The 23980-nt window shown below is 43.4% G+C and overlaps 1 protein-coding gene across 2 annotated transcripts in view; it reads right to left on the bottom strand.

The window, feature by feature from the left end:
- Nucleotides 1–21265, bottom strand: part of LOC137646109 (uncharacterized) — a 36825-nt gene extending 15560 nt beyond the window's left edge. Inside the window, exons 1-2 of one of the 2 annotated variants that reach the window (XM_068379306.1) lie at nucleotides 21100–21265; nucleotides 14652–15109 (exon numbers count right to left, since the gene is read on the bottom strand). In XM_068379306.1, coding sequence (XP_068235407.1) covers nucleotides 14652–15023 — 372 coding nt within the window. In that variant the 5' untranslated portion in view covers nucleotides 15024–15109; nucleotides 21100–21265. Of the gene's footprint in view, nucleotides 1–14651; nucleotides 15110–21095 lie in introns of both variants that reach the window. The other variant, XM_068379307.1, reaches the window with a different exon arrangement.
- Between the last annotated feature and the right edge of the window lie 2715 nt (nucleotides 21266–23980).

A 23980-nucleotide genomic window follows, 5' to 3' on the forward strand; every position in this document is an offset into this window, starting at 1 on the left:
CTGCGAAGTATAATGGACGCAACCTATTGAAGAAGCAAGTCAGTGTTCGCGTCTTTTTATCTTAAGGATGTCCAGTCTCTTTACGAGGACTGCTACACTCTGGGACCATTCGTAGCAGCGAGTGCAGTAGTGGGTGAGGGCTCAACCACTACAATTCCCTAATTCCATAACCTTTTTAATCTTTCTCTTGAAATGTTTTTATTGTTGTTTTTGGGTTGTCCGGAAGGCTAAGAAGCCTTTCGCTTCCTGGTTGATTTGGCGGGTGGTCAAAGTCATTTCTTGAGAAGCGCCTAGATTAGGGGTTTTGATGAGGTCCTGTGGTATGGGTTGCAACCCTTGATACTTCAGATCCTAGGGGTCGATCAGCATCCTAAGAGGATCGCGAGGCTCCGTAAGGAAGACGTACTTAAAAAGGCAGAGTAATTGTTCAAGTCGACTTCCTTACCAGGTACCTATTTATTTTGTTTTTGTTATTTTGATAACTTCTAAAATGAAATAAAAATTCTTAGCTCATAAGAATGTAAACATTTTTTGCTGGTCTCTACCCACCCCCCTGGGTGTGAATCAGCTATTATAATCACCGGCTAAGTTAAATATTGAAAAATGTTATTTTGATAATAAAATAAATTTTTGAATATACTTACCCGGTGATTATAAATTAAAGGACCCTCCCTTCCTCCCCAATAGAGACGCAGTGGAACGAGGAGAAAATTGAGTTCTTTGTTTACATTGAGAACTGGGTATCTGGACGACAGATGGCGCTGTTGGGCACACCCGCAACCTGTGTAGCGATCGCTGGCGAATTTTACCTTAGAGTTTTCTGTCGAGCAACAGAGTTGCAGCTATTATAATCACCGGGTAAGTATATTCAAAAATTTATTTTATTATCAAAATAACATATCATAGCACTTCAATGAATATGAATGATGAGTCACAAAAGGACTAAAAAAAACCATTACAAAACCACTTGATTTAAAAATAAAGGGGGCAGCCATTTAGGTTTTTGGGCTTAAGAATGTTTAGCTCCCTAGGGACTTTCGGGTACTTGATGGATTTTGAATCAGTAGGTCATAGAGTAGCATCTCTGAAATAGTCAGCTTTCTATAGTTTGTCCATATTCATCTGTAATACTTCTGGTCTAATAGTCTGATCTAGTGCTCATAATTATATAGTGCTCCATTATTAAGAGACTGAATATTCACTGCACCTTGCAAAATTGAATTCCTCTTGTTGAGTCTTGATTCTTTAAGTACTTGAGATCCTTCTGCAGCTAAACCCATTCAGTTTCACATCCCTAGTCACTCTATTAAATATCTAGATTGTGAGGCAGAAGACCGAGCAGGTACACTAGTCTGGAGTCTTAAATCCCTCTTCTCCCTGAAGTAAGTGCTCCCAAGCAACATTGTTTTTATTTTTAGAGATGGCCATTCACATCATAGATGCTCTTTATTTTTTATTTAATTGAATCTTTATAAATATTTTTGTTGTTGGTGATGTATCGGCTAAAGCTGGGTGATTGTATCACAGTGCCTTTCCGCTTACTTGTAAGCTCTGCCACTTACTCATCACGAGTTTACTTAGGTGAATTCTAAGGCTGACACTAAAGATGTAAATAATATATGTGGGTTATTTGTATTTAGTGAAGAACTTAGTTAAAAAATCTATAAAGAGTTCAACATGGGCTATTCCTTTGTCCAAAAGCCATTGCATAGGCTATGCTTTTCGTCCACGATCCTCGGCATATGCGCAGCACTAACATACCATTCGTGGACAGTGAGGTGTAAGTTAGGTGCTCCTGAAGTCTTATGATAAAAATACCTTATGAACTTCTCAATTTCTCCTTTTCACTACGGATAACGCTTTAAATTTTTCAATATTAAACTTACCCGATAATCATGTAGCTGTCAACTCCGTTGCCCGACAGAATTCTATGGAGGGATACGCCAGCTATCACAATACTAGAAGGGGGTGTACTTACCAGCGCCACCTGTGGCCAGGTACTCAAGTACTTCTTGTTGACACCTCCTCAATTATTCCTCTGTCGTGCTTCCGGCAAGACGTTCTGGGATACGCTTATGATCTTCGAGTTTGTTCACGGCTAATTGGTGAAGTATTCTCTCAGATTTCGGCTGTCGCTTTACTGGAAACCTTCTTATATTAGCTAGATAGCTTTTATATAGTCCTGATTAACGGTTAACGATCTTTTGCTTGATTTTGGAAACCCCTTTGGCTAACTCTTTGGATTCAAGATGTCTGACATTTCGCAACCCCCCTCCCATAGACGATGTAGGTCTTGCAATAGGCGTATTCCGAAGGCCTCGGTAGATCCTCACACCGCTTGTTCTGACTGTAGGGACAGGCCCTGTCAGTTAGAAAATCGATGTGAGGAATGCGCCGGACTTTCGGAACTGGAATTTGTCCGTCTTTTGAAATATTCTTCTAAGTTAGAGAGAGGTAGAGTTAGGAGGAGTTCTTCTCACTCTTCACTTTTTTCCTCACCTCATGATCCCCTACCTTTTCCTACCCCTGTAGTGGCTACCCCCGAACCTACTGTTTGCCCTCCGCCTGATATGTCTGTTGTTTTGTGTGCTATTCAGGCCTTAGGCGATAAAGTAGAGTCAGTGGTAAGTGATCATAAGTCTCTGATGGCCGAAGTAAGGGAACTTAAGGTCAAGAGTGCAGTGGGTGGAATTAGTGCCAGTGCTGTGACGAGTGCTAGTGTCAGTGCAGTGCCAAGTGCTAGTGTCAGTGCCAGTGTGGTGCGTGAGGATACTTCTGTGCGAGCCAGTCGTCCTCCCAGTCCGGGACCTCTTGCAAGCTCCCATGCCCAGGGGAGAAGCAATGTCGAAGGGCATAAGGGTTCGGCAGGCCTTGTTAGGCGCACAGAAGTATCCTCGGTGGTTGCGGGCGTGTCCTCCAAAGACCGTCACTCCCACCTGCAGACGATTGAGCCCGTCTTTTTCTCGTCCGCTGATCATCTGTCAGGGAAGAAACGTTGGTCTCAGGTCTCGAGACCACTTAAACGCAGAGTCCAGTCCGCGAGTGCTCAGCCAGGTTGCAGTCATTGGCTCAGCTCTGACTCGCCGCAGTCATCTGTCGACTGCACTCCGCCCAAGAGGAGTAAGGTTCTGCCACAACAGAGCTCGACTGTTAAGGCTTTACCTCAGCCTACTGTAGTTTCCGCCGACCCTAAGTGGACTCTACTACAGTCCATGCAAGCACAGCTTTCGGACTTGATGCGTGAGTGTCGGGCTGAGAGTGTTGCGCCTCCGCCTCCGCCTACACTCCCTCCGCCTGCGCTCGCTCAGCCTGCGCTCGCTCCGCCTGCGCTCGCTCCGCCTGCGCTTGCTCCGCCTGATCGCAGTACCACCTGCCAGGCGTACGATGTTGAGCCACGGTCTGAGTTTGCTGTTCCCAGTGGTGTTCAGCCTCCGCCTTCTTTAAGGCAACCTTCTCTATGGGATCAGGAGGATTATACCTCTCTTCCTCCGCCTCCCCTTGCTGCTCCACCAGTGGTGCAACTCTCGGTTGAGGTACAACAACCTCTCCCGTCCATGAGTCAGTCTCCTCAGCTCTCGCTGCAGCGAGCTCAACCATCCACAAGGCAAGCTCCACTACACCTTGGCCTTGCGCCTCAGGAGCCTCAGCTTGCGAGACATTTACCTTGTTCTGCGCAGCCTCAACCTCATCACGCTCCGCTCACACCACAGGAACAGGAACTTGCTACTCCGCTTCCACCAACCGCTCAGCAAGCGCAACCCTTGGGTTCAACCACTCATGCTAGGAGTCAGCCTCCTCCACCCATGCGCCTTCCTTCTGCTTCGTTTCAGCCTTTGCAGTCTGAGCCTCAGGTTCTCCCTCAACAGTTACTTGAAGAGGAAACCACTAATATTGTTCCTACTCGTTCTGACTCTGCTGTTCAGCATTTCAGCATTCTTGTCCGATATCTTCGCTACACTCTGGTGATGAGGCGTCTGATGATGAGGAGGCACACCTGGATCCCTCGTCAGACGTGGATGAATCCAAGCCTTCTCCACAGTCTATTGACTTTCGTAAGGTCTTGGCTCTGCTTAGGGAGGTTTACCCAGACCACTTTGTCTCTGCTATTCCCCGCTCTCCGCCTTCTGAGTTTTCGCTGGGCATACAACAAGCTAAGTCCTCCTATACTAAGCTAGTCCTAGCAAGGTCCTCTAAGAGAGCATTAAGGATCTTAGGGGAGTGGCTGCAGACTAAGCAACACCTTGGCAAAACTTCTTTCATGTTCCCGCCGACTAAGCTCACTTCGAAAGCGAGCGTTTGGTATGCCACAGGAGAAGCACCAGGCTTGGGAGTACCTGCCTCTGCCCAGGCTGACTTCTCAAGTCTGGTAGACTCGCCTCGGAGAACTGCAATGAGGCGCTCTAAGGTTTGCTGGACCTTCTCAGACCTTGATCACTTACTGAAAGGACTGTTTAGAGCATTTGAGATGTTCAACTTTCTTGACTGGTGCCTGGGGGCCCTCAGCAAGAAGACCTCTCCTGCGGACAAGGATTCTGCCATGCTATTAATGTCCTGCATGGATAAGGCCATTAGGGATGGATCTGGTGAGCTTGCGTCGATGTTTGTATCAGGGGTTTTGAAGAAAAGGGAACAGCTGTGTACCTTCCTTTCCTCCAGCATTACACCTTGCCAAAGGTCACAACTCCTTTTTGCTCCGCTCTCGAAGTTCCTCTTCCCCGAAGAGCTGGTTAAGGACTTGTCTGCTGCCCTGATACAAAAGGACACACACGATCTTGTAGCCTCATCGGCTCGTAAGTCTAAGGTTGCTACCTCAGTCCCCAAGACTTATCGCTCCCCAGTGGCTGATACCCCTGCTACGAGGTTCATACCGCCCTTTCGTGGTAGAGCCCCCAGCCGAGGAAGCTCCCGTCCAGACTCTTACAGGAGCAAGTCCAGGAAAGGCTCCAGGACATCTAAAGGAAAAAACTGACTCTCCGCATCTCCAGACAGCAGTAGGAGCCAGACTCAAGATCTTCTGGCGAGCCTGGGAGAAGAGAGGTGCAGACGCCCAGTCTGTCAGTTGGCTGAGGAACGGTTACAGGATTCCATTCTGCCTCAAACCACCTCTGACCACATCGCCCATCAACCTCTCTCCCAACTACAAAGAAGAGGACAAGAGGCTAGCATTGCACCAGGAGGTGTCGCTACTTGTGCAGAAGAAGGCAGTGGTTATAGTCCGGGACCATCAATCCCCGGGCTTCTACAACCGTCTCTTTCTTGTGGCCAAGAAGACAGGAGGTTGGAGACCGGTGCTGGACGTCAGCGCGCTCAACGCGTATGTCACCAAGCAGACGTTCACGATGGAGACGACGAAGTCGGTCTTAGCAGCGGTCAGGCAGGAGGACTGGATGGTCTCGTTGGACTTGAAAGATGCCTACTTTCACGTTCCTATTCATCCAGACTCCCAACCTTTCCTGAGATTCGTTTTTGGAAAGGTTGTCTACCAATTCCAAGCCCTGTGTTTTGGCCTAAGCACAGCTCCTATGGTCTTTACTCATCTGATGAGGAATATAGCAAAATTCCTACACTTATCGGACATCAGAGCCTCCCTCTACTTAGACGACTGGCTGTTGAGAGCCTCCACGAGTCGTCACTGTCTGGAGAATCTCAATTGGACTTTAGACTTAATCAGAGAACTGGGTCTATTAGTCAACATAGAAAAGTCTCAACTCATTCCCTCCCAATCCATTGTGTACCTGGGAATGGAGATTCGGAGTCAAGATTTTCGGGCTTTTCCATCGGCCCCCAGGATAAGCCAAGCCCTAGAGTGCATCATGAGCATGCTGAAGAGGAGCAGTTGCTCGGTGAGACAGTGGATGAGTCTCACAGGGACCCTTTCATCACTGGCCCTGTTCGTCGAGCTAGGGAGACTCCACCTCCGCCCTCTTCAATTCCATCTTGCAGCTCATTGGGACAAGGGTTCGACTCTCGAAGCAGTCTCTATCCCAATCACCCAAGAGATGAAGACCACTCTCCTGTGGTGGAAGCACAACCTCCTTCTCAGGGAGGGTCTATCGTTGGCTATTCAGACCCCCAATCTTCATCTCTTCTCAGATGCTTCGGACTCGGGCTGGGGTGCGACCTTGAACGGACGGGAATGCTCGGGAACGTGGAACGAAGAACGGATTACTCCACATCAACTGCAAGGAGCTACTAGCAGTTCATTTAGCCCTGTTGAACTTCAAGTCCCTCCTGCTAGGCAAAGTGGTGGAGGTGAACTCAGACAATACCACAGCCTTGGCTTACATCTCCAAGCAAGGAGGGACCCATTCGAGGAGCCTATACGAGATCGCAAGGGACCTCCTCATTTGGTCAAGAGGTCTAAACCTCACTCTGGTCACGAGGTTCATTCAGGGCGATATGAACGTCTCAGCAGATCGCCTAAGCAGAAGGAATCAGGTCATTCCCACGGAATGGACCCCCCACAAGAGTGTGTGCAACAGACTTTGGACCTTGTGGGGTCAACCTACCATAGATCTGTTTGCCACCTCCATAACCAAGAGACTTCCGCTGTACTGTTCCCCTGTTCCAGACCCTGCAGCAGTTCATGTGGATGCTTTTCTACTGAACTGGTCCCATCTCGACCTGTACGCATTCCCACCGTTCAAGATAATAAACAAAGTTCTGCAGAAATTCATCTCGCACGAAGGGACACGGCTGACGCTGGTTGCTCCCCTTTGGCCTGCAAGAGAATGGTTCACAGAGGTACTTCAATGGCTAGTCGACATCCCCAGGACTCTACCTCTAAGAGTGGACCTTCTACGTCAACCTCACGTAGACAGGTTGCACCCAAACCTCCACGCTCTTCGGCTGACTGCCTTCAGACTGTCGAAAGATTCGCTAGAGCTAGAGGCTTTTCGAAGGAGGCAGCCAGTGCGATTGCCAGAGCGAGAAGGGTTTCCACTCGTAGAGTCTACCAGTCTAAGTGGGAGGTCTTCCGAAGCTGGTGTAGAGCCAATTCAATATCCTCTACCAATACCTCTGTGACCCAAATAGCTGACTTCCTTCTACATCTTAGGAATGAGAGATCCCTTTCAGCCCCTACGATTAAAGGGTATAGGAGTATGTTGGCTTCAGTTCTCCGCCACAGAGGTTTGGACCTTTCTTCCAACAAGGACCTTCAAGACATTCTTAAGTCTTTTGAGACGTCTAAAGAGCGTCGTCTATCCACTCCAGGCTGGAACCTAGACGTAGTCTTAAGGTTCCTTATGTCACCTAGGTTCGAACCTCTCCAGTCAGCTTCCTTCAAGGACCTTACCCTCAAGACTCTTTTTCTCGTCTGCCTTGCAACAGCTAAGAGAGTCAGTGAGGTTCATGCCTTCAGCAAGAACATTGGTTTCACGACCGAATCTGCAACATGTTCTTTTCAGCTCGGATTCCTAGCAAAGAACGAACTTCCTTCACGTCCTTGGCCTAGATCGTTTGAAATACCTAGCCTCTCCAACATGGTAGGTAACGAACTAGAGAGAGTTCTTTGCCCTGTCAGAGCTCTCAAATTTTATCTTAAGAGGTCTAAACCTCTTCGAGGACAGTCAGAAGCCTTATGGTGTGCCATCAAGAAACCTTCGAGGCCCATGTCCAAGAATGGGGTTTCATATTATATAAGGCTTCTGATTAGAGAAGCCCACTCTCACTTAAAGGAGGAAGACCTTGCATTGCTGAAGGTAAGGACCCACGAAGTAAGAGCCGTAGCTACTTCGATGGCCTTTAATAAAAACCGTTCTCTGCAGAGCATAATGGATGCAACCTATTGGAGGAGCAAGTCAGTGTTTGCATCATTTTATCTTAAAGATGTCCAGTCTCTTTACGAGAACTGCTACACCCTGGGACCATTCGTAGCAGCGAGTGCAGTAGTAGGTGAGGGCTCAGCCACTACATTCCCTTAATCCCATAACCTTTTTTAACCTTTCTCTTGAATGCTTTTATTGTTGTTTTTATGGTTGTTACGGTAGGCTAAGAAGCCTTCCGCATCCTTTTGATTTGGCGGGTGGTCTATTCATTCTTGAGAAGCGCCTGGGTTAGAGGTTTTGTAGAGGTCCTTTAGTAGGGGTTGCAACCCCATATACTTTGGCACCTTTGGGTTGATTCAGCCTCCAAGAGGAACACTGCGCTCAGTAAGGAAGACGAACTTAAAAAAGAGGCAGAGTAACGGTTCAATTCGACTTCCTTACCAGGTACTTATTATTTCATTGTTATTTGAGATAACTGTTATATGAAATATGGGATACTTAGCTATCCTTTAATCTTGTACACTGGTTTTCACCCACCCCCCTGGGTGTGAATCAGCTACATGATTATCGGGTAAGTTTAATATTGAAAAATGTTATTTTTATTAGTAAAATAAATTTTTGAATATACTTACCCGATAATCATGATTTAATCGACCCTCCCTTCCTCCCCATAGAGAACCAGTGGACCGAGGAATAATTGAGGAGGTGTCAACAAGAAGTACTTGAGTACCTGGCCACAGGTGGCGCTGGTAAGTACACCCCCTTCTAGTATTGTGATAGCTGGCGTATCCCTCCATAGAATTCTGTCGGGCAACGGAGTTGACAGCTACATGATTATCGGGTAAGTATATTCAAAAATTTATTTTACTAATAAAAATAACATTTTTACCACTATTATGAAGAATGGCTGGTAATTTTAGTTTTGTTTAGTCTCTTGCCTCAAAAACATTGTGACTTGTATCAGATTAGTCTGTTACCTAACCTCATTATAGATTTCGTTATAATACCCTCCTTTGAGTCCATCATTACGAATAATTAATAAAAACATTTATATTCAGGGTTTGCAAGCTAATTTACTCATTAGAATTTTGGGGTAATACTCTAGACTGTGTTATTGAAATACTTTCTTTTGCAATTAATTCTAGTGATGTTTTAGAAAGCTACATCTGACCGCATGGAGACTATCCACCGTTTCCTCTGAAACAAAGGGTTTTGAAGCCTTCTAGACAGTCTATTATAGATTCTAAAGATATTCTACCAATATTCCATTCAAAGACAATGGAATGTTTATCAGAAAACAACTGTGGTTTTCAAGGAGAACTGGGCCCACCCTCATCTAGGAAGTCTGATAAATAGCTGGTCAAAAAACTCTCGACAAACCATAAGCTTCTCCTGGATATAGACTAGTTACTTTCTACATGAGAAGGGCAGTTATGAAAAAAATCAGGTTAAGCCAGACTGCTGAAAATGCCTTCTTTTAAACACTGAAGGCTGGGAAGGACAGGAGACCATCATTTAATGTGTGCTCTTACCACATTAGTTACACAAACTATCCATCCCTACAGAAAAAAAACTTGTATATTAATTCCAAAAATTATATCTACATAATAACAAGCTGAAGTCTTTTACTAAAAATGAAGGATTGAAATGGGATGAACAATGACACAAGTTTAATGAGGAAAAAATTTGAGCCTGAGAGCCTTATAAGAGTAAATTTATGAAAAGTTACAGCTTGCCTGAACCAGGAGGAAACAGAATGATTAATCATCTATTACACCTGAAAGACCGAATAACGACCAAAAATAACTAAATGTTAAAAAAGCTTCCCAGCAAAATTGGGTTCTACGACCACAATGCCAACATACATATTTTGACTCTTGTATGGATGAAGAAAAATTAAGGATTGACAGGTAGGTAATTGGGGTGGGCAGGTTTAATTCCCACCCCACCTACCTACCACTAATTAACAGCCTTGTTAAAATTCTTCAATGCTCAAACCATCTTACAAAAATGCAATTACAGTACATTTATAAGACAAAGGTTTATATTCTTGAATAAAGGAAAACAATGCTTGTGGCTGGGAACATCTGGGACAACAAAGTACCCAACCTCACTAAAAAAAAAATAATGCAGGATGGATAAATCTACTCAAGTCTCCTACCAGCGCCGGCAGCAAGCTCCTCCCACCTCCATGTGTCCAACAGAGGAGGTACTTCGACATCGTAGAGAAGACTTGTTTGGCTCTTCCCTTCACCATTCGTTGGAAGAGCTTACCAGGGGAGTCCCTCTTGAGAGACTCTCCAACCGGCAGGTCTCGTTCTCGGCAACGGAGATCCTTGGCCAGGAGAAGGTGGCGAAGTGTGCCATGCAGGCCACTTCGTGGCTGGGTATCTGGCTAGGGACCTTGGGCATCCTGATGCGTTCGGAGGATTTATCCAAAGAAAGTACCAGGAAGGCTATGGAGACCTTTTTACTCTCAGGCACTCGCACGATTGAGTTTCTAGCCCACCAAGTCTCGAACTTGTGGGCTAACACCATATTGAAACGTCGAGATGTGGTGTCTGAGAGGTTCCATCAAAAGGTCCCTAATACCGAGATCAGCAGGCTCAGGCATTCTTCCGTTATGGGAAAGACCTTGTTTGAGCCTAGGGACGTGGAGCAGGCCGCTGAGAGGTGGAGGAAGTCCAACCAGGACTCTCTCCTACATAGGGCTCTGACATTGAAGCCCTATAAACCTCCAGCACCCCAGCAGCCACGCCCTACCAAGACCACGAAACCGGCAGCGGCAGCGAAGACGGTGGTGTCTAAGCCCTTTCCTGTCAAGGACAAGAAAGGCAAAAAGTCCTCCAGGGGAGGAAAGAATCCTAGAGGGAGCGGCCGAGGCCGCAAACACTAGGATTGGCAGTCCTCCTGCATGTCCACCAGTGGGGGGATGCCTTCAAAGTTGCGCGAACAGGTGGCAGCAACTCGGGGCCGATTCCTGGACGATTTCCGTAATCAGTCGGGGATATCGCGTCCCGTTCACAACATCTCTACCTCCCCTGACAGCGGATCCAGTGTCGTTGAGCTCCCTTGCCATGGGATCAGCAAGGGGGCAAGCCCTTTGGGCAGAAGTCCAGACCATGTTGAAGAAGGGCGCTCTCCAAGAGGTCCTCGACGGGTCTCCAGGCTGCTTCAGTCTACTCTTTCTTGTAAAGAAGGCGTCTGGAGGCTGGAGACCAGTCATCAACCTCTCGGCTCTGAACAAGTTTGTCAAGCAAACTCCGTTCAGCATGGAGACCGCAGACACGGTCAGACTTGCAGTGAGACCGCAAGACTTCACGTGTACACTGGATCTGAAGGACGCGTACTTCCAGATCCCAGTCCATCCGTCTTCAAGGAAGTACTGTACTTAAGATTCAGCCTAGACAACAAGGTTTACCAGTTCAAGGTGCTGTGTTTCGGTCTCTCCACAGCACCACAGGTTTTCACCAGAGTGTTCACCTAAATATCGTCGTGGGCACTCAGGATTGGCATCCGTCTCCTCCGTTATCTGGACGACTGGCTGATCCTAGCAGACTCGGAGTTATCCCTTCTTTGACACCAAGACAAACTTCTGGGACTTTGCCAAGATCTGGGGATCATGGTAAATCTCGAGAAGTCCTCTCTGCTTCCCACTCAAAGACTGGTATAGCTAAGCATGATCATAGACACCAATCTCCACAAAGCCTTCCCATCAGACGACAGGATATCAAGGCTGAGGAGGGTCGCAAGCCCTTTCCTCAGACGAGAAGAACTTCCAGCCCAATCGTGGTTACGTCTCCTCGGTCACCTCTCATCTTTGGCTCGTCTAGTTCCCAACGGTCGCCTCAGGATGAGATCCCTCCAGTGGCGACTCAAGGCTCGTTGGAATCAGGGTTACGATTCCCCTGGACGTCATGATCCCTATGGGACCCACGGAACGGACGGACCTCCAGTGGTGGGTGACAGACGAGAACCTACGAAGAGGAGTGGATCTTCTCGTCCTCCCCCCCCCCCGGATTTGATGCTGTTTTCAGATGCCTCAAAGAAAGGGGGGGGGGGGGGGGCACGTTCTGCAACACAGGACCTCAGGCCTGTGGTCAGAATCAGAAAAGTGCCTCCATATAAATCTGCTAGAGATGAAGGCCGTATTCCTGGCCCTTCAACAGTTCCAGCAATACCTGGCGGGTCACTCTGTGGTGGTGATGAGCGACAACACCACAGTAGTGGCTTACATCAACAAGCAAGGAGGTACCTTTTCAAAGCAGCTATCCCATCTCGCAGTAGAGATACTGAGATGGACCGAAGTCCACTCGATTCCACTATCGAAACGTTTCATTCCAGGCAAGAGGAATGTGCTCGCCGACAGTCTGAGCAGACCGTCTCAGATAGTGAGTACCGAGTGGTCTTTGGATCATCTAGTAGCTAAGAAAGTCCTGACTTTGCGGGGTTCCCCGACTGTGGATCTGTTCGCGACAGCGTTGAATTTCAAGCTTCCGCTGTATTGCTCCCCAGTCCTGGATCCCAAGGCACTCTGGCAAGATGCCTTCCAACAACGGTGGGACAACATCGACGTGTACGCCTTTCTCCCGTTCTGTCTGATGAGGAAGGTGCTCAACAAGACCAGAATATCGGTCAATCTTTCAATGACCCTCATAGCTCCGCTATGGCATCACGCGGAATGGTTTCCGGACCTTCTGCAACTCCTAACGGAACTTCCTAGAGAACTCCCTCCGCGACACGAGCTACGCAGACAACCACATGCCAACATCTTCCACAAAGCCATAGCTTCGCTACGACTTCACGCCTGGAGACTATCCAGCATCTCCTCGCTGAGAGAGGATTTTCGCAACAAGTTGCGGTTAGGATGTCTGGACATCTGCGAAAGTCATCTGCATCTGTCTACCAGGCAAAGTGGAAAGTCTTCTGTGGTTGGTGTCGTGGAAGGGGTATCTCTCCACTCGATGCCACTATTCCAGCAATAGCGGAGTTCTTCGTGTCTTTGCGGGAAGAAATGCGCCTTTCAGTCTCGGCGGTGAAAGGCTATCGCTCAGCCTTAAGTCTAGCCTTCAGGCTCAAAGGAGTGGACATTTCTTCCTCGCTGGAACTTTCCTTTCTCATACAGAGTTATGAACTTACCTGCCCTCAGTCGGAAGTGAGACCTCCTCCAAGGAACGTGGTTCGAGTTCTCAGGTCTCTTAAGAGACCTCCCTACGAACCATTACGCCAGGCTTCAGATCGCCACCTAACTTGGAAGACGGTGTTCCTACTAGCTTTGGCCTCGGCCAAGCGAGTCGGTGAACTTCATGGTCTCTCACATGACATCGCCCATTCAAGGGGAAGGGGGGAGGTAACGTTCAAATTCGTCCCCGAGTTTATTGCTAAGACTCAGAATCCGGGGGTGCCGGACCCTCGGTTCGACTCCTTCCAGATTTCGAGTCTTCGTTCTGTAACAGATGACCCAGACCATCTCTAACTGTGCCCAGTAAGGAGTCTGAGGCTATATCTCAAAAGAATGGCTGCAGTCCGTCCCCAGGTGCAGGCATTGTTTGTGAGCACTGGGAGGACTAGAGGAGGGTCACCAAGAACACCATCTCGGCATGGATTCGTAGGGTGATTCATCTGTCCCTGAATCCAGACCCTCCTCCGTCACGTCGCCCTAGAGCACATGATGTCAGGGGTGTAGCTACATCCCTGGCCTTCAAGAAAAATTTCTCAGTGACGCAGGTGCTCCAAGCTGGGGTGTGGAAGCGTCAGACGACCTTCACAGCCCACTACCTGCAAGACGTGACCTACAGGAGACTCGATACGTTCACTATCGGCCCTGTGGTGGCTGCACAACAGCTGATTTAAAACCTCAGGCTCCTTAATGGACAAGTAGCAGAAGGTTGAGGGCATTGTTACCCGGTCTTAGTCTGCATGAATGAAAAGGTATATCTGGCCCTTATTCTTTTCTTCATCCTCCCCTCTCTTGGGGAAAGCAGCATCCTGGGTTTTCTGCACAGCTGACCTCAAACCACTGCAGGTAAACCATGTTTCCTTGTGTTCCTAGTATTAAGCTAATACTGTCACGTCCCCATACCCTTACGAGGTGGTATTGGGAGAGTCCTAGCCTAAAGTTTCCATCTAACGGACTACTGGTCAACTTCCTAGGACAAGTCACACTATATACCTTCACACACAGCTTACGTAGGCCACAGCCCTAGCGTAGCAAGGTTCTAGGGAGGTGCAGGGACTCCTTATTGTTGATTGCTGACACACTCAGATACTGAGTCCCCGGGCAAAGCCAAAAGCCAGTACTGACCGGGACTTTCCACCCTTCCTAATGGGTGAGTCACCCCTATTAAATAGCGTGGTTTTATGTCAGTTACGGAACAAATGACAAATTCGTAGATACAGTAATTTGTATTTTTCCTACCTATACAAACCTTAGCTATTTAATCAAACTTGCCCGCCAGCCCTATCCCCCTGAAAGTCTTATCTCTAAGCAAAGTGAGGTCAAGCACAGGCGTGTGTGGGGGGGGGGGGGGGGGTTAGCAAGCTACCCTCCCTACCCCCCACTAACTAGCGGTGGGGTAGTAAACCCTCATTAAAATTCTAATGGCTCGTCATTTCAGCTACGCCGAAAGTAATAACTCCTATTAAATAGCTAAGGTTTGTATAGTTAGGAAAAATACAAATTATCTACGAATTTGTCATTTTATTATACAGACTAGCAGCTAGAAAATATACAAGATTTATGTTTCCTGTCAATCACAAAATTATATGGCACATACTACATTTACAGATACAGTACAGTACTTTAATTTAAATAACTGTGCTTTCAATTAATAATATAAAAAACTACCCCATACCAAAAAAACAGTCAATTGTTGTACTTACATGGCGACAAGCATTACCACAACAGGAGCCTCTGTAAAAGTGCCTCAATCTTGTCATAACCCTTAATCCTGTTGAAGGATCATCATAAGTGAAACGACCCGAACGGACGGCTTCTTTGTGTGCCTCATATATCTTTATGTCTTCGCTGCGAAGAAGGGAACGATCCACTAACGCTTCCCATTCTTTTTCTTTTTCTAAAAATTCGTCTCTTAACTTTTGCCTCTCAGCTGCAAGCTTTGCCTTCATCTCGGAACTAATTGCACGTGCGAAGAAAAGCTGTACACACCTTAAACGTGGTAGAGGTCTTTTAGAGATGATGCACATTTTAGAAAAATCGTAGGTTATGTGTAGCGCAAATCTGCTTAATATCATCCAGCCTTCAACAGTTATCTTTTAAGAGGTCACATAAAATTTTCATGGATTACTCCACCCATTTTTTGACAGTTGGCAGAAAAACTCTGAAATAAGGAAAAAATATTATAATGACAGCATCAGGACAACAGTCATGTTCAAATTTAAAAATCATTTTCTAAAATATCATAGTCTTTAAATGAGCCTAATTAAGGGATTTTGACGAAGGAAAAATCTATTTCTTGGTGAGGTACCTGTGCCGCCCAGTGAAATGCTCCTTAAAGCACCATTTCTAAGGTATAAATACTGCTAAATATACCAGAGAAAAAAGTTGCATGGAATGCCAGGAATAAACTCAGCTCGTACAAACCAAGATTTCACAACAAATTAGACCACTTCCTCTGAGTATTTGAAAAAATAAATAACTCCAAGACAAAAATTTTTCCAAGAACAATGAGCCATAGATTAAAAACGTTTAACAGTCATTCTAAGATTTCCATTAGGTTATACAGTATCAGATGTGAAATATTCAACTCCTTTCTTTAGTCAGGTTACTATCTTTCCCTTCTTTTCCTGAGTAACTGAAGTGTTTTAAATAAAGTTTTAAAAAGAAAAAATTGCATACCAGTATGAACCAAGTACTAGAAAGATGGCATTTTGTTTAAATATATTCCTTTTAAAATATAGCTCAGCAGTGGGGAATGAATTTGTGTATTGCTATGATCAGCAAAGCTTTACTAATCAGGGCCACCCATACTAGGTTGGTATGCTGTGGGTGATCAGACCAAAGTCTCTCACCATCTCCAATGGCCAGTGGCCAGCATGGTGATGAAAAGTAGCCAAACCCCAGACAGGATTAGAAGACATGTCTGCAGGCTATGTCCTGCAGTGGAATAGCACTGGATATGATGATGACTAATTATAGTCCATTTCTTTTAGCGATGCATATTTGCACCGACTCGCGGCGGTGCCTTTTTAGCTCGGAAAATTTTCCTGATCGCTGATTGGTTAGAATTATCTTGTCCAACCAATCAGTGATCCGGAAACTCTTCCGAGCTAAAAGGGCACCGCTGCGAGTCGGTACAAATATGCATCGCTAAAAGAAATGGACTATAGGCTAAACATTCCAACCTACATAACCAACTAAGAACTGGGTTTAGTGTCTTTGAAGAGCTGTACAGCATACAGTAATTTGCCATCCAGACTAAGCTTCTAATTGTGACCTGCTGTAGAGTAACAACATTTATCATACATTTTGTTTGAACCCGTGGCCGACCTTAATTCAAGGCTGTGCTAGCAGTGTCCTTAGAAGTGTATCCTGATCTTGAATCTTTTTTTTTCAAATTGTGGTGAAATTAGAGTTCTTATACGTACCCCTATTTCATTCATTCTTTTCCTTAAATATAAACAATACCATAAGATGGAAAGGCTTTAGATGTGTTGTGAAACTGGACAATATTGCAGTATAAAGAGTAAAATTTCCCTTTTTGCCCTTACTCTTTCCATCACTGGCTACCAACCACCTCTAATGTGTGGGAGTCAGAAGTATGAACATCAGGGGAAGTTCATAGAAATAAAAAAAATTCTAGTAATAAAATTTCAATGGGCTCTGCGCTTAAATACCGGTTTCCCTGACTATTGTAATACACATGCAACAAGCTTAGCTCTCCTTAATTTAAACTACGATCAGCACAAGGATAAAATTGTTGCCATTGTTAGTCTAACGTAGGTAAAAATGTTAAGAAGGCCAGATATATTCTTTCATTATACACGCTGGAGGCTAGTAGCATAATCTTGCATACAAAAGGAATCAATATTATTCTCAGTACAAACTACCCAAACATATCCACATTAAATTTGTAAATATATTTAGTACTCCTGTTGGTTACATAGTCTGGAGAGAATTGCAAGACTGGTGTGAAGGAACAAATCTCAGAGAAGTCAATACCCTATGACTTATCTTTAATCGCATGAGCATAGAAAATCCCCATAATAATAGAAATGCCCATTGACAATCTCTGGAAACTCAACATGATTAGCATTACCAATGAACCTTTTAGCCCTCTTGAGGCTCAAGCATTTATCTTTTTAAGCATACCACGCAGTATAAAGACCAAAGGTACATAGTTCAGTTGCCCTTCAAAAGCAATAAATGCTCTGAGATAAATTATGGGAGAGCTTTCGCCCAATTAATGTCCCTTTAGAAATTTTAGGACCCCCAATTGTTTGCTAAGTACAGAAACATCCTTGATAATTATGTCACAGAGGGTTTCATTGAATCTGTATTGTTAGAGCCTCATAGTGACAGACAAGTTCATTATTGGACATGTCATCCTGTCCCTAAGAACTCATCGACTACTTTGATATGCATCGTCTTCAATGCATCATCTTAGTCAGGATTTAATTCCAGCTCTGAATGTGTTTTTATATCAAGACTCAACCTTGCATCAAAGATTCAGTCCATGATTTTAATGTTCAGGGAGAAACCCTTTGGCTTGACCCTGGATATATTCAAAGCTTTCCCTTCGATAAAGATCACCCCAGAGCAAAGAGATTTTTTTCGGTTCCTTTTCGTTGATGACCCTGGTATGACGAAAGTTGTTGCTTATAGTTCTACAGTAGTCTTGTTTGGCACCACTTCAAGTCCTCATTTGCTTTATCAAACTATTCAGCACCATTTGGATACTCAATCTAGTGCGCTGGCTTCAAAATTAAAATCCAGCATCTACATTGATAATTTTCAACGTTAATACATCATTCCCCCCAGCATCCTCAGCAAAAAGCCCTGTGTTCAAGAGCTCATGTTGAAAACAAATATGCCCTTGGAAAAGTGAACTACTAATGGCATCCTTTAATGAGATTTCACTCAAAAGGACAGCATGACTACCTCGGTCTCAATTGGAATACAATTGAAGACACTTTGAACATTAAATTACCCCCCCCCCCCAAATTTGTTGGAAGATTATTCACACGTTAACACTAAAAGGAAAGTAGTTTCCCTATCTTTGTTGATTATGATCCTATTAGTTAAATTTCACCAGTCACTATCTTTAGCAAAGTTTTTAATCAGAACCTTTGGATGACGGGTAAGGGCTGGGATTCCCCCCCTCCCCCTAGCTTGGAAATTTTTCATGAGCTCTATGTCATTCTTAAGAAATACTGTACAAGGTTTCAGGATCATAAAAATCCGCCCAATGCTCATCAGAGTAATCAATTATCATTGTATATTTCTGCAAGCGCCTTTGGAGAAGCTGCGTATGTGGTCACCGCCGAAGGACGCTACCACCTTCTTACTGCTAAAGCACGTGTCACCCCTAAATGTATGTAAGAAAGGGATGATAACCAGTCCATCCCCAAACTTGAATTACTTGCCCTTTTGTTCAGATGTTGTTTGGCTAAATATTTGATAGAAATACATACTAATACAGTACTGAATTTACACCTATGTTACCGTTTGGTCAGATGCCTCAACAGCCCTGCAATGGGTACAAAAGAGCACTTCCCCATACATTGTTAACAGTCAAATAACCCAGCGGACCTCACATCACATGGAGTTGTCATCAAGCTCATATTTTTAAATATTTTATGGCTTTATGGTCGCTCATTAGCTTAGTGATTCATAAAGTTACTTGGACCAGAGCAAGATTTCTAACTAACTTAGATATAAGTACCTTTCCCATTAGACTTTCGCCACCACAAACCCAACGGTTTACTTGTTACATTTCTCTTGATAAGGTAGTTGAAACCTATGCAGCCCTTTTGCACGTGAACAGTAAATGGACAGAACACAAATTTCCCAATTTGACAAGTAAATATCCACAGAAACACTTTACCGCTATAATTAGAACTTCCCAAGCTTGTAGTTATCCTAATATTCTTAAAAATTGCATGGTAAGCCCACTACACTTGGTTCCAATGAACATTTATTTCTCGGTCAAAGAAATCCTTATGTTGATAGCAATGCTATTCTGTAAGGACATTCTGGTCTCAGTAACGCCCTAGAGAGATTCAAGTAAGTGGACCCCATTTTATTAGAACACCACTGTGCACTTTGGAAGCTTATTGTTGAACATTAGCATAACATATTGCTCTATTGCAACACATCAACACTTCTCGTTCCTTAGCACAAAGAATTTTGGGTCCCCCAAATGAGTCAGACAGTGCGTTCATTGCAAAAGAGTGCAGGGTTCTTCTTTTCCTATGCCTCCTCCGGCTCCAGTTCACCCTAATCGCCTCAATGCTGAGATCTCCTTCCGTGTAACTAGTTTGGATTTCACTGAAGGTTTCAAAATCTATCACTCCTACGTAGATACTGTTTACATTTTGCTATTCACCTGTACTGCTACTCGAGCAGTAACTGTAGAAGTTATGACTTCCTAAGTGTTGTTGAATTTATGCAAGCGGTACGTAGATTTACAGCTTGATTTGGTACAGTAGTGAATTCCAATTTTGCAAGAGATTAAAGTATCATATAGTAACCTAGATTTATAAAATCTAAGTGGAGCAAAACTTTGCCTGAAATGTCTTGACAACAATACATTTCTAATGAATTTGATAGAGAATACTGTATGGTTTATGAATTTATCTCGGGTGTTACATAGAACAAAGGGTCAGATCCATATTACTTATATTTATTACAATTGTGCTAACTAGAGAATGTTATTATTTTACCTGTACGCCATATACTGTAGATTACCAAGATGTTTGATGAGTAAGGAAACAACGTCCTAGGTTAGGTGAGGAGAGATGTGAGAATTTGATGTGGAGTGGTTGTAGGAGATTGGGTTACACTTCAAAATTAGGTAAAGATGTCCTTACTTCAGTTAACTTAACCTAACCTTACTTATCCTACCGCAATAATATGTGAAGCTTTGTCTGTCCCTATATTGTACATACTACCCTTTGATATTTACTAATTACTGCATGAGTAAATATCTACTATGATGATTTGCCAATTCTACCAATTTGCCAATTCTACCATTTTGCCAATTCTACCATTTTTAGTCTTAATTCCTTAAAATTAATTTATGGCAAGTGAGAATTGGTTATCGCAATCATATATAATATGATGTTCTCTTTAATTTTCAGCATTATATCAGATCCCAACCATATATCAGGGGATACCTGGGGTCCTTGGCTACTTGCTATTATTTTATTCTAGATTGTTACCGAGGGCCTAGGCTATGTGCTATGCTATCCTAGATTGTTACTTGGGGGATTAGACTACTTGGGTAAAATTATAGTTATAGACGGGACAACATTTCGATTTTGAAGAAAACGGGCATTTTTCTTTAGAAAACACCTGTTTTTATTAGTAGGAAAGCTTTTCCCATCCATAACTATAATTAAACCACTTGTTATACTATCCTAGATTGTTACCTGAGGGACTATGCTACTTGCTATGCTATCCTAGGGGGTGTATGTATGATAGTGGCCACCTGTATGTATTATTATGACTAACTTAGAATACGGCAGTGTAAGGGGGTCGCAGGGGGGCATCAGTCCCTGTTAGGTATGTAGGTAAGGAAACGGCTTGTAAGTTATATTAGGGGGTAAAGTTTAGATTAGTTAAGGCCCATTTTTATAAGTTATATTAGGGGGTAAAGTTTAGATTAGTTAAGGCCCATTTTTATAAGTTATATTAGGGGGTAAAGTTTAGATTAGTTAAGGCCCATTTTTATAAGTTATATTAGGGGGTAAAGTTTAGATTAGTTAAGGCCCATTTTTATAAGTTATATTAGGGGGTAAAGTTTAGATTAGTTAAGGCCCATTTTTATAAGTTATATTAGGGGGTAAAGTTTAGATTAGTTAATGCCCACTTTTAATCAACACATGAGGAACTGGCTGCCGTTATACAAAGGCTCCTATTTTAGATTGTTCTATAGGGGGCCTAGGCTACATATCCTAAATTGTTACCTGGAGGACTATGCTACTTATCCTGGATTGTTACCTGGGGGCTTAGACTACTTGCTATCCTAGATTGTTACCTGGGGGCCTAGGGTACTTGCTATCCTATCGTACATAAATACTGTATAGGCTATTAGGCTACAGCAGTTACATAAACCTACAAGACTAGTAAAATCAAAATCTTACCTACCAGCAGGGCAAAGGTTATAGTCTATATTCACTGGCAGTATATTATCAAAACTCCTATGTAAAGGTTGCCATAACCTTATGTAAAGCCATGGAAAGAATCTATTTTCCCACCAAGATTTAATTATGCAACATTCTCAGTGGTTCCAATAATCGGGGTTTAAGTTCACCTTTAGTTGGTCTTGGGAGGATTTGCCTTTACATCGGCACCTCTTGAAGATTCTGTTTTTATTCTATTTTATTTTCTTTCCCCTGATTTCCTACATTTTTCATGTAATTTCCTTTCTTAAATTCATTCCCCCTTAACTAAAACAATTCAAATTATTTCATTCTTTCCCTCTTCTTCTGGTTTCTGTAATATCTTTATTTTTATTTTCTTTTTTTCTGAGTTCTTGACAATAAAGCAAGATAGGTTTTCACACTCATTTCCACACAGCTTACACACCACTTTCTCCTAGGTGTTTTTATATATAATTTAATCATAAAATCTTTGTTTTAGCCCTGTACATTATAAGAGAATCTTCCCTGTTATAAAACATTTCTACCCCTACTTGATCATTTTCCTTAGCATATGTTTGTAAACTTCTTTTTATCTTTTACTTTTTCGTTAACTCTACACTACCTCTCTAATCTTAATCTATTCTCTTTCATATCTATGTCTTTCATCAATATCCTATCCTCTCCCCTATCCATTATTTTCACCTTTTTATTTTTATTTATTTATTTATTTTATTTATTTATTTTTTTTTTTTGCTTATATCCCTTTCACGAACATTACTCCAATCTCCATTTGTTATATTCTGAGTATCTCACTTTCTGTGATGTTTAATACTGATATCTTATATAATATTTCTGGCAATGCCACAGTTTTCCTATATGCCTTTCCATCAATATTTTATGGCAGTATTTTGCTATAATAGAACATGGTAGCGAGCTTTTCTGTTTTCTCAGTCACTTTTTTTTTCTTGAACACATGTCTTTTCATCTCTATCCCTCTTCAATTCCTATATATTTTAGATTTCTATAATTTTCATACCAACTATCTCCTTAGGTTTTCGTTCATATGCTGTATCTATAAATGAATCTTAATTATTTTTTCATGTCAAACACACAATCCTTACATACTTTCAATAATGCGTTTGTGTTATGTTTTTTCAACATCTTTGGCAATTACCAGGTCATCGTTTGCAAAGAATATAGTTATACCCAAAATCTTTATTAAGCCTATTTCGTTTTTAAACACTTTTCCCTTTCTTTCTGGCTCTATTATCACTCAATACGTTATCAATTTAGATAAATTTAGTGATCATGTTCCATCTAGCTTGTTACATTGAAATCCTTTTCCAGATCATCTATCTATTTATCTATCTACCATGGTACAGTACTTCCTCCAATTTTTGGAGGTAACCGACATGCAAAAAGAAACAACAGGGATTTTTCCTATGTTCCTCTTTGCCTGACGAGGGACTCAGCTGAGTTTGGTAGGCACTGCTTGTGTGTCACAGCCCACCCTCCCCCATCTTCCACCACAAATGAAGCTTCATATACTGACTTAACTACTGCTACTGCCTCAGCGGTCGCCACTGCCATAGCGGTCACCAAGGCTACCCGAGGTAGCAGCAGGGCCTATCGGAACTGCTTCTATTCATAGTACGTTCTTTTACCTCTCACATCTATCAACCAAACCTTTTCCATCCTCTTGCACTTCTCCCATCAACTTTTGCATTCATCACCTTCTTCAGCAGACAACCGATTTCCATCCTCTCTACGTGGACAAACCACCTCATCACATTCACATCCATTCTAACTGCTAATTCATTCCTTACACCCATTTTTACCTTTACTACTTCGTTTCTAACCTTATCCAGTCGAGATACACCAGCCATACTCCTCAGACACTTCATCTCGAGCACATTCAATTTCTGTCTGTCACTTTCATTTCCCACAACTCCAATTCAGGCATCACAGTTGGCACAAGCACTTTCTTATACAGAACTCTCTTTAGATTCATCCATAACCCTGTATGCTTTACCGCTCTCTTCGCTGCTCCTAACAATTTAAATCCTCCATTCAGTCACTGATATACATCTGCTTCCACTCCACCATTTGCAGCAACAACATAACCCAAGTACTTAAACTGATCTACTTCCTCAAGTAACTCTCTATTCAACTTGACATTCAGTCTACAGTAGCACACCCTCCCTTCTTTGTGCACATCATAGCTTGACTCTTACGCACATTAACTTGCAACTTCCTTCTCTACATACCTTTCCAAACTTTGTCACTTATCAACACAGCTTCTCCTCTGTGTCTGCAACCAATACAGTATCATCTGCAAACAACAACTGAGTCACCTCCCACTCATGATCCCTCTCGATCTATCAGTTTCAATCCTCGACCAAACACTTGAGCCTTCACCTCTCTTACAGCTCGATCAACAAACAAATTGAACAGCCACGGCAACATTACCCATCTCTGTCTCAGCTCCACTCTCACTGGAAACCACTCACTCACTTCATTCCCTATCCTAACACATGCTTTACTGACTATGTATAAACTCTTCTCTGCTTACAACAACCTTCCACTAATTCCATTTAACCTCACTACATTCCATATCACATCGCTATCAACTCTTGTCATAAGCTTTCTCCAGATCCATTGATGCAAAATATACTTCCTTACCTTTGGCTAAATATTTCTCACATATCTGCTTGCTTAAATGTAGAAATCTGATTCATACATGCCCTACGGGGCTAAAGCCACCTTGCACAACTAAGATTGTATCCTCTGTTTTATTCCTAGTCCTATTAATTAACAATCTACCATACACTTTTCCAACCACGCTCTACAAACTAATACCCCTAGAATTACAATTCGTGCATATA

Source organism: Palaemon carinicauda, chromosome 8 (assembly GCF_036898095.1).
Source record: "Palaemon carinicauda isolate YSFRI2023 chromosome 8, ASM3689809v2, whole genome shotgun sequence".
Classification (NCBI taxonomy): Eukaryota; Metazoa; Arthropoda; class Malacostraca; order Decapoda; family Palaemonidae; genus Palaemon; species Palaemon carinicauda.